The following is a 9,998-nucleotide window of genomic DNA, read 5'->3' on the forward strand; positions in this document are numbered from 1 at the left end:
TGGGGCCTCCTGGGGCTCCGGAACATGGTTTCATACCACAAATACGTCGTAGAGACACATATAGAAGCCACAGTAGTGTAATATGAATGCTGGATGCAGTATTTCAGCCAAGTTCATCCCCTACGTTTACCGGCGCTTAGAGAAGAGCCGTCGAGCGACGACTCTCTATGCAATAAACTGTGCAGCTGTGTATTATAAGGGCGCGGCGGGGGCGTCGCTCACCCCGTCGAGCGGGACGCAAGGAGGAGGAGGTGAACGGTGCGGGCGCACCAGGGAGGAGGAGGAAGAGGATGGTGCCCCAGCGCTGTTCCTCATCCTCCTCCCCTCGCGCAGGTGGCAAGAATCCCCCGACGCCTCTCCGCGCTTCTCCCGCTCGAGGTGCTCGTGTGCGGCTAGCGCGCGCCCGCCGCGCCCTTTCCGCGCGTGCGCACACCCCGCATCGAGTTCCCGCACGCTGACCGCGACCTTTCCCGCTCCCCGCCGCCTCGCCTTCCGCGGTGCGCGCCCGCTCTACCTCTGCGGCACCACACGCAGGTGCAGGGCGCGAGCTCGCGCGAGAGGGGGAGAGGGTGTAGCCGGACCTGGAGAGCATAGCGGGGGAGACTGCGTGTGCGCTGCACGCGCTCGCCATCCCGCGCGCGGTCCGCCGCGTGTGCGTCGCCTTCGCGCGTTCGAGCCCACGCCGGCGGGGGACGCACTGCTCGCGCGCGCGGTTCCCGCATCCACTTTCAATGGCTGTTAAGGTCTCACGTTAGACACCTTAGGTATCGACCTTATCGACCCTGTCTTTGGCCACGGACAGTCGTATACTGCATTGTCCCGTGTTTGCAAACGAGACGACGCTCACATACTGTAATTACCTGATGGATCTAACTCTACGATACCATTACATACATCCTTCATTTTTCATTCGCATCAAGAGACGCCGTGCGAGGCGCACCACAGCGACACTCGCCAATGATAATGTAGTGCATCACTGCTACAAGGCCTATTAACAGCCATCAACATGCTTGAAGCGCATAAACATCGTATAAGTTCTGGCGATAGGCGCCGGCCTCTACCTCCCATCATGTCCGGACTTTCGGCGGGCCGTCCGACCCTCTCTCGTGTCATGTCCGGACTCCCGGCAGGCCTATTTTCAGCGCCTATTGCCCATGTCCGGACTTTGACCCACCCTCGGGGCCCAAAACCGCTAAGCGCCGTCCGGACTCCCGGCGGGCCTACTATAGGCGCTTTCGGGGGTCCTGGGTTGGGATGGAGGGACGGGGCAGGGGACGGCAGAGGAAGCCGGGCGACGGCACGCCTGCATCTCGCGAGGCGTCGACGGCCGGCGCGCGCGGGACTCGAAGCTCCGCCTCTCCCACCCGCGGGTTCGCACGCCGTTTCAAACCTGGTGAGACGGACGCGCACAATTGGCCAGGTGCCGGTGAGCCCGAGAAAGCGTTCGCGATTCGACCTGCGCGCATGATGTCCTCCGTCCACAGTCGGATGGGCGCCATCTCGTGCCGAAGCTGCCTTGCCGAGGGTGCCGTGCCGGCCGGCCGGTCGGCCATCGCAAACTAGTCCCACCGCCAAATATTCTTCTTCCGCCGAGCTCGCCGTTCGCTTTCTCGCATGTTCAACACACCACGCCACGAGAACGACCGTGAAGCACTCCCGAAAGAAGTAGTGTTGTTCAAGTATTCAATCCTATGTTCACAGCACGGCGCGCAGCTTGTTACATACTAGCAGTTTACTGGATGTGCAAAACTTATTTTGCAGAAGCTGTCTCTTGTCCGTCCCGCTCCCGAATTTGATACATAGTTTTGAAATCACGGAAGGTACCCTGTCCATTTTTTTCAGAGCGAACAGAGGAGATCTAATCACAGGAGAGCGAGAGGTGCAAAGGCCATTGTCACGAAACGTCACGCCGGCAATGACGAATCGCCCTGTATTACGCGCGCCTTGAGCCGCGACCGAGCGCTGATATCATGGCGGATAGTCCAGAACGTATGGACGCTGTGGACGCTGTAACCTCTGGGCGTCGACATCGGGAGCGTACAGTTACATTCGGGGGTATGTATCACGAGGATCGCCCATGATGTGGACGAACGCGCGCATCCGCACCGGTTTTGAGGCGGGCAGAAGTGCACACTTTCTCTAGAGTCGACCTTGACGCTTTCTCATACCCTCCTGTTAGAAGTCGGCGACTCAGTCGAGGTCGGACAAGGGGGCTTGAAAGGCAATCAATACGACGCGGTTGGTCCCTATGGGCACCGTGAGGCGAGTACAGACGGACGCGGGGGAGAACGAGGTGGCGGGGAAGGGCAAACGCGTGAGGAGGAGGAGGAGGAGGTTGGTGACTTCAGCCCCTCCAGCAGTGCCGCAACACCACTAGAAGCGCCGAGGAATCCTACTTAGACCGACCGGTCCAGTGCTCGCCGACACCGTCCGATCCACCCTGTAGGTATCCCTCATGTTTTGCCCAACACCACTGTGTAGCAGAACTACTGCCAAATGCGAAACCCAGCAAGCAGTCCCACCACTCAGTGGCATAGGCAACCCATGCTGCTGTGATCCCAGTCTGGCGCCCGACCAAAAGGTCCAGCATCCAGCGTAGTTGCACTACAGCACGAGCTAATTGTATCCGGATCCATGTATATGATATCAATCATTATAAACTGTGGGCTACTGCGCTGTCGGCGGCCTCATATCCACTTCTTCGCAGCATGCATATGTGTAGTCTACCCAGTGACGAGCCAGAGCGCCAGTGCGGGACGAGGGTCGGCGGCTATCTACGCGACGACTAAGCGCTGGTACCGTACGACCGAGCTTGCTAAGTATGCGAGCAGATTCCAACACCTCCCTCTGAAATTCGGCGCATTTTCGTCAATGTATATTGAAAGAGTATTCTGGTTTTTCCAATGTTTATTGTACAGGAGGGACGGGCACGATCACGATTTTGCACTTCTCTCATATTTTGCACATCCGGTACACTGCTAGCACCTCGCCATGTCCGCTGAGAAAACCAACAGCGACCACGCAACGACCACCGCCCATGCGTCCGTCGACATTCCAGGACCATCACACGTCACCCCTCGCGCACGACCTCCTCGACCGCCTCGCGGAAGATCGCGCAGCCCTTCGCCATGTCCTCCTGCGAGACGTTGAGCGGCGGGATGAACCGCACGACCTCGTACACGCTCGTCGTCAGCAGCAGCATCCCCTTCTCCACGCACTTCTTCGCCACCCGGCTCGCCATCTTCGCCGGCGCGCTCGCGACGCGCATCGCGTCGTGCGCGCCCGTCCCCGTCGGCGACGCGAACTCGACCGCGACCATGAGCCCCGCCCCGCGCACGTCGAGCACCGTCCGTCCGAGCGCCGCGTCCGCACGCACCGCGTTCAGCGCCGCGAACAGCTCCGCCGACCTGTGGGACCACACGGCAGCGCTCAGTCTCGTTCACTTCTTCAAAACGCAGCGCAAGGGGGCAGACGTACCGCTCCGCGACGTTCTCGAGCACCTTCTCCTCCTTCATCGCGTCCACCACCGCGACCGCCGCCGCGCACGCGACCGCGTTGCCAGCGTACGTGCCCCCCATCGAGCCCGGGCTGAGCACGTCCGTGAGCTCCTTCCGGCTGACGACCGCGCTGAGCGGGAAGCCGTTCGCGAGGCCCTTGGCGCTCAGCAGGATGTCCGGGCGCACGCCCGCCTGCTCGATGAAGTAGTTCGTGCCCGTGCGCCCGAACCCGGACTGGACCTCGTCGACGATGAGCAGGATCCCGTGCGCGTCGCACACCGCGCGGAGGCCCTGCAGGAACCCGGCCGGCGCGGGCACGTACCCGCCCTCGCCGAGGAGCGGCTCGATGATGATCGCGGCGGTGTCCGCGGGCGCGGAGGCCTGGGCGAAGAGGAGGTTGAGCTGGTTCAGGCACGTCTCTGTGAGCTTCTCGGTGGGGGTGTCGGCGGGAACGCCGAGCTGGTGCCAGTACGGGTAGGGGCATGTGAACACTCCGGGCTGTCAAGATGAGAGACGGGAACATGAACTGCGTGGACTGAGAAAGATGGCGAGCGCTCGCACCATGAGCGGGTGGAAGCCCTGGCTGTAGATCGTCTTGCTCTTCGTGACGGCCATCGCACCGAAGGTGCGCCCGTGGTACGCGCCTTGCATGCTGATGATGTTCTGCCTCTTGGTCGCCGTCCGCGCGAGTTTAATCGCCGCCTCGACGGCCTCCGAGCCCGAGTTCCAGAAGAAGAACGAGTCCAACGACGGGTCGGGCATCATGGGGATAAGGCGTTCGATGAGCTGCAGATACGGCTCGTGAAACGCGATGCTGCACTAATCCTCTGTCAGCCCCGGTTCACACACGAAAAAAGGCACGGCGTCTGCGTACCTGGACATGCACGATCCCATCGACGCATTGCGCGGCCGCAGCCGCGCTGACTTTCGGATGGCAGTGCCCTGTAGCAAGCGATGGGCGACCGCCGGACGGACCCACGCATCAAAACAGAAACATACCAAGCCCAGTGACACCGATGCCAGTGGTGAAGTCGAGCATCTTCCGGCCGTCCATGAAGTACACGTACGACCCCTCTCCCTTGGTTATCACCCCCTCAACAACGCGCCCGAGACCATGGGTGACGTGCTTCTGGCCGAATTGGACCAACGACGCTTGCTGCGAGCTCGAGGCGGACGCCATGTTGCGGATTTGGTGGCCGCGCGAGGAGCCTGAAGGGTGGCTACTTGAGCCCGACGGGATACCTCGGCTTGCCTCGAGCGCAGTGCGTGTGCGTGCGGCGGTGGACAGCAAGTGCCGCGGGCTGTGTCAAAGACCGGAAGGAGTGAATTAAGAGGTGGCCTCGAGGCAGTGGTATTCCGAAAGCGCACGACAGAAACTCGTCATCATGCAGGAACCTCGTCGGATGAGACGTAGGTTCTCAATGGCCGAAGCTCCGACGAAACGAGTCCGGACGGGGCTCGGGCTCGCCCACGGGTCGTGCGCGCCACCGCCTCGGGTACTCCGGAACGCATCGAGATCCGCTGTGGCAAGTCCTCTCGTCCCTAGACCTCATCGGAGTTGAGAGGAAAGACAGAAAAATGGTCGAGGACACGGGGGCGGTCAACGCAGACAGCGCATACAGCGCCAACTGACGCGCATGGTGGGGCGAGCCGATGACGTCTTTGAGGACGCTCGTATCGGGCTGCCACCGTCCCTGTCCTCCCGCGCTCCCTCCCTCCGTCCCACGTCCGCCCTGTCCGTGCCACGACTCCAATCTCTTCGAGGTGGTATGCACAGAAACTGCGAGACGAAATGCAGAGGCGGCAAATTCACTCACGTCGTGAGACCTCTAGATCCAAGACTTGCGCGGCTGGACGAGAGCATCGACGGAGGGGTGGTGTGCAAAGAGGGAAAGCCAGAGAGTGCAGCGAGACCAGGCAGAGGTGGTGGTGGTGGTGGTGGTTGTGGTGGTGCGCGGAAGAGTGGGAGGCCGATCCAATAAGTACTGCACCGGCGCCCTATGTGTCGTATCTCAGTCTGTATCTCTCCCATTTGAGTCCGCCGCGCGAGAAACGTTGAGCCCGCCCTTCCGTCGCCCTCCCGGACGCCCCCCGGACGCGGCGCGGTCGCCCGAAACCCTCCAGAATCGCCCCGCTCGAGCTCATACCCCGCCCGCCGCCTGCCCCCCGGGCCTGCTCCCAACCCAGATCTGCCCCCGCGACCGGCTCCTCGGGCGCACCGCTCACGAACCACGAACCACCAGTCAGCTGCGCGCAATGACATCCTTCCCCGTACGCGTCTTCCCTGTGCGAACATTCCGCGACGGGTCCGTCGCGTGACCCACAAGGGACTCACATTTGGCGAGCCCGCCACACGGACGCGGCGGGAGGACGGGATGGGCGGTGCGTAGCCGAGGCGGGGGTGTGGTCCGCTCGGGAGTCGGGTTTTAAGCACGGACGATCGAGGCACACGCGAGGGCCGCGGTCCGAGGAGGCCATGGGTTGCCGAACGGACCCTTTGGGGCCTTGAAGGCTTAACGATTAAGATACAGCCTCTGCGCGCGGTCGCCTGTTCACTGGAGAGCGCGCGGCATGCAGGGCCGCGCACGATTCACACTTGAGATCGTCGGGACTGCGCGTCAGGACCCACCTTGGACCTACATATGACCTGGGGTGTCGAGACCCTGCATATCATATGCTGAGGTACTAGCATCATCGGCTGCTCCACACGACGTTTCCGAGTACTCGCCACGCAAGATTGTTTCGTCCCTCAAGCCCAAAGTAATAATTCCCTGCGGACAGATACGCGTACAGAGCTATGCACAGTATAACAATACACGGACCGCCGTCAACCGACCGACGGCCACTGCTGCCATCCCAGATGCACGCGCACCTCGAACGTGTTTAGAACCGGCAGCCGGCATAAATAGCCCAAGGAACCAACGGGCGAAAAGGGGTATGTGTGTGGACGAGGAGTCGTCTCGCGCGCTGTACAACGCTCAGTTCTTCGGGCACTGCTTCCCGCCGAAGGAGATGCCGGAGAAGTACGGGCCGAGGTGGTTCGGGATGGAGGTGTCGAGGAGCGAGTTGCCCGCGGAGCAGTTCTGTGTGCGCACGCGCGCGCGGGACGTCAGCGAGCGAAACGAAGACTGCGGCGGCGCGAGAACGCACCTCGTTCTCCTGGCCCGGGCACTCGACCACCGTCGCGTCGCCCGAGGCCGCGTCGACGGCGGTGATGTGCAGCTCCCCGGACGGGTGCTGGAACGCGAGCGCGTGGGGCGGCACGTTCGGGACCGGGTCGTTCTGGTTCGTGACGTGCGCGAAGGTGGGGAACTGCGCGCGGAGCGGAGAGTCAGTCGCCGGCACCCCCTGCGCGACGCGCGCGCGACACTCACCAGCGAGTCGAAGAGGTCCGCCCACGCCTGGTTCCCGACGCGCGGCAGCCCGAACACGACCGAGTCGACCGCGACGTCGTCCGGCACGGCCATCTTGAGCATCGCGGCGTCGAGCGTCGCGATCGCGGCGCCGAGCGAGTGCCCGGTGACCATCACGCTCTTGAAGCCGGTGTCGGCGAGCGCCTGGGTGACGGCGGCGAGCACGGCGTCCGCGGTGCGGCCCTGCGCCTCCTGGAAGCCGTCGTGGAGCTGCACGTCGGCGGAGGCCTGCGGGAAGAGCGTCGCGTTCGCGTCCTTCTGCACGAACTTGACGTCGTTCGCGACCGAGAGCACCTGCTTCGCCTCGGTGCCCTGGTGCGCGACGAAGATCGTCTGCGCGTCCGAGTCCGACGCGACGAGGACTGCGCGCGGGAACGAGCGTCAGCGCGAGAAGAAGACAGGAGGAGCGGGAACACGCACAGAAGGGCGTCGAGGCGCCGTCGCCGCCGTTCGCGAGGATCTTGACGTTCGCGCCGAGGGCGTCGCACGGGCCGCCGCAGGAGAGGTCCGCGATGCCGGTCGAGCAGTAGACGGCGCGCGCGAACTCGGCGGGCCGGGTGAGGGTGCTCACGATGTCGTCCTGGGAGAACGGGGCGGTCGCGTCGTCGCTCTCGTCGCCGGAGCTGAAGTTGATGCCGAAGAGCGGGGCGGGCGCCGCGCGCGCGAGGGCGGCGAGGGCGGCGAGGGAGAGGAATGACTGGAAGAGGCGAGGCATCGAGGCGCGCGAAAGGAGGGTGAGCGGGAAAAGGTCGTGAAACGAGGAAGGTTGGGGAATGTGCTACAGCTGAAGTTGAACCGGAAGGAAATGGGAGATGGGGAGGCGAAGGAAAAGGCAGAGAACCACCAGGGTCCGGCAGGGGCGAAGAGAACGGGAAGTAGGGCAGGGGACGAGGGCGTCGCAGGCGACTCGGGAGGGCAGGACGGTGGGCGGGGGTATATGTACCATCGGGACGTCGGCTCTGCTCATGGTGGGCGGGCGTCGGCGGCACAGGAGAGAAACGATCAGAGATTGGTCGCGGGTCCGCAGGGCGCACGTTACATACAGCACCGGGTCAGCGGCCGACCCTGGGCACTGGACAGGTTGATGAGATGACCGGTGAGATGAGATGTCAAAGCTGTCGGCGTGCGGATGCATCATGATGGATCGACTGGCAGTGTGGCACTCGGCGTGCGGCCAGCACTCACCACGAGAGAACAAGTGGGATAAGTATGGTGGAGAGACGCAGTGCGCGTGGTAGGTCGTACTTCGACATACGCTTGAACTGTTTTTGATGGACTACATATAGCAAACGCTGCTCTTGGCGACGCTTTGAACAGGAATAATCGCGAAAAGGTTGAGGATGGAAGGCTGTGCGTCCACTGCTAGAGCGTTTCCAGGCAAGGGACCGACGACCCCGACCCGGTCGCTCTCGATCTGAGAAGCGACGTCCGACGGGCCTCGTGAGCAAAAGTCGGGTAGAAATGCGGATGGGAAATGCACGAACGCTGCTGCGCGCACGCGGGAGTGGGAACGGGACCGGGATATCAAGCCAGCTATCAAGGGCGGATGAGAGCAGCGCTCGCCGCTGGTCATCATGTTTGGACTCCTTCAATGGGCGCGCGTCTCTGCGCAGCTCTGCGCCCCCAAGCAAGGCGATGAGTGTCAGAGCGTGGGGATGCGAACGCAGATCAAGGAGGTCCTGCAGGATCAGAATTCGTGCCTCATGAGGTGGACGAGCATCGAGCGAGCGTTCGGCCGAGGCGTTCCGGTCCTCCGCCCGCGAGAGAGAGACCGGCGAGGAAAGCGGGCAGCGGATCGGACCAGGCGAGGCGGAGGTGCGTCACTGCGGCTCGCGACGCGGTCATCGCCCCCTCCCGCCGACGTCAGCATCCTGCACACGCCCAATCAGGCAGGCGCAGGCTTCGTTCTTGCACGCCCGCCAGTCCACACTCGCCCTCGAAATGACCAAGTGGGGTCACCTGAAGATGGGTATATAAGTGCCCCCGGACTCCCATCCTCTCTCCAGCACTCACCGGCACCTCTCACCACTCTCGCCCACTTCATCTCTTCTTCGCCATCTTCATCATGTCCGACACCGGCAGACAGTCTCTCACCGACAAGGCCGGCTCCGCTATGAAGGTCAGCGTCGTCTCCCTAGCTTCGATCATTGCCCCTAATGCCCTATGCGTTGGACATTAGCCCGACAGCCAGAAGTCGTACACCGAGCAGCTTGGTGACGCCGCCAAGGGCACCTACGATTCGATCGCATCGACCGTTCAGCCCGAGGTAGGCCTTCGTCATGCTCTTAGATTTTAGCTCGAGCTCACCTCGACTTCAGAGCGAGAAGTCTATGGGCCAGCAGGCCTCTGACACCATCAGCGGTAACTCCAACGAGAACCAGGTGCGTTGAAACCCACGTGCTTCCCTTTGCGCGATGCTCATATCTGTCTATGATTAGGAGTCCCTTACCAGCAAGGCGAAGAACGCCATGGGTATGGGCGGCAACCGCAACCAGTAGATGAGTGGCAGAGGATCCCGCTTTGTACTTGTAACTCGACTGTTTGTACCGCTCTTCGCGTTTGAAATGCATGCATGATTCCCGGATTGACGAGTCTCGCTTGCTGGCGACAGAACATGCTGTTGGAATCTGCCCGCATACTTAGCAAGCTCGGTCGTACGGTACCAGCGCTTAGTCATCCCGTAGATAGCCGCCGCCCCTCGTCCCGCACTCGCCTCACGCGTTTGCCCTTCCCCACCACCTCGTTCTCCCCCGCGTCCGTCTGTACTCGCCTCCCGGTGCCCATAGGGACCAACCGCGTCGTATCGATTGCATCTTATTCCTCGTCCGACCCCGACCGAGCCGCCGACTTCTAACACAAACGCGTACCCTTGCCCGGAGGTCATTCCGCGCCCGCGCCCGGCCTACTCGTTGTCCGCGCCCTCCGATCTCGACGATCCGAAGCCCCCTCCGACCCGCGATCACCCTTTCGACTTCCGACCCGTTCGCGACCCTCCGATCCCGCTTTCTCCCCGCCGATCTTCGACCCCCACACCTCCTATCGCAAGAATCGCCCCTCCATCTCCACCATGGCCCCGCACTTCTCCCGC

General features: G+C 62.6%; 3 protein-coding genes across 3 annotated transcripts; 1 reads left to right on the forward strand and 2 right to left on the reverse strand.

Annotated features, from left to right (window-relative positions):
* Window positions 1–3,070: 3,070 nt before the first annotated feature.
* Window positions 3,071–4,677, reverse strand: BXZ73DRAFT_40906 (acetylornithine aminotransferase; the record flags this gene model as incomplete). Its single annotated transcript, XM_048018665.1, has 5 exons — window positions 3,071–3,407; window positions 3,478–3,995; window positions 4,059–4,316; window positions 4,372–4,439; window positions 4,497–4,677. 5 exons carry the CDS (start codon window positions 4,675–4,677, stop codon window positions 3,071–3,073), a joined length of 1,362 nt encoding a protein of 453 aa, XP_047881755.1.
* Window positions 4,678–6,475: 1,798 nt separating this feature from the next.
* On the reverse strand, window positions 6,476–7,625 carry BXZ73DRAFT_88052 (alpha/beta-hydrolase; the record flags this gene model as incomplete). The annotated part of the gene is made up of 4 exons (XM_048024816.1): window positions 6,476–6,580; window positions 6,648–6,809; window positions 6,872–7,272; window positions 7,331–7,625. 4 exons carry the CDS (start codon window positions 7,623–7,625, stop codon window positions 6,476–6,478), a joined length of 963 nt encoding a protein of 320 aa, XP_047881756.1.
* Window positions 7,626–8,975: 1,350 nt separating this feature from the next.
* Window positions 8,976–9,408, forward strand: BXZ73DRAFT_97909 (heat shock protein 9/12-domain-containing protein; the record flags this gene model as incomplete). Its single annotated transcript, XM_048027530.1, has 4 exons — window positions 8,976–9,029; window positions 9,090–9,176; window positions 9,229–9,291; window positions 9,349–9,408. 4 exons carry the CDS (start codon window positions 8,976–8,978, stop codon window positions 9,406–9,408), a joined length of 264 nt encoding a protein of 87 aa, XP_047881757.1.
* Window positions 9,409–9,998: the final 590 nt, after the last annotated feature.

This window comes from Epithele typhae (genome assembly GCF_022376455.1).
Source record: "Epithele typhae strain CBS 203.58 chromosome Unknown BXZ73scaffold_5, whole genome shotgun sequence".
Taxonomy (NCBI): domain Eukaryota; kingdom Fungi; phylum Basidiomycota; class Agaricomycetes; order Polyporales; family Epitheliaceae; genus Epithele; species Epithele typhae.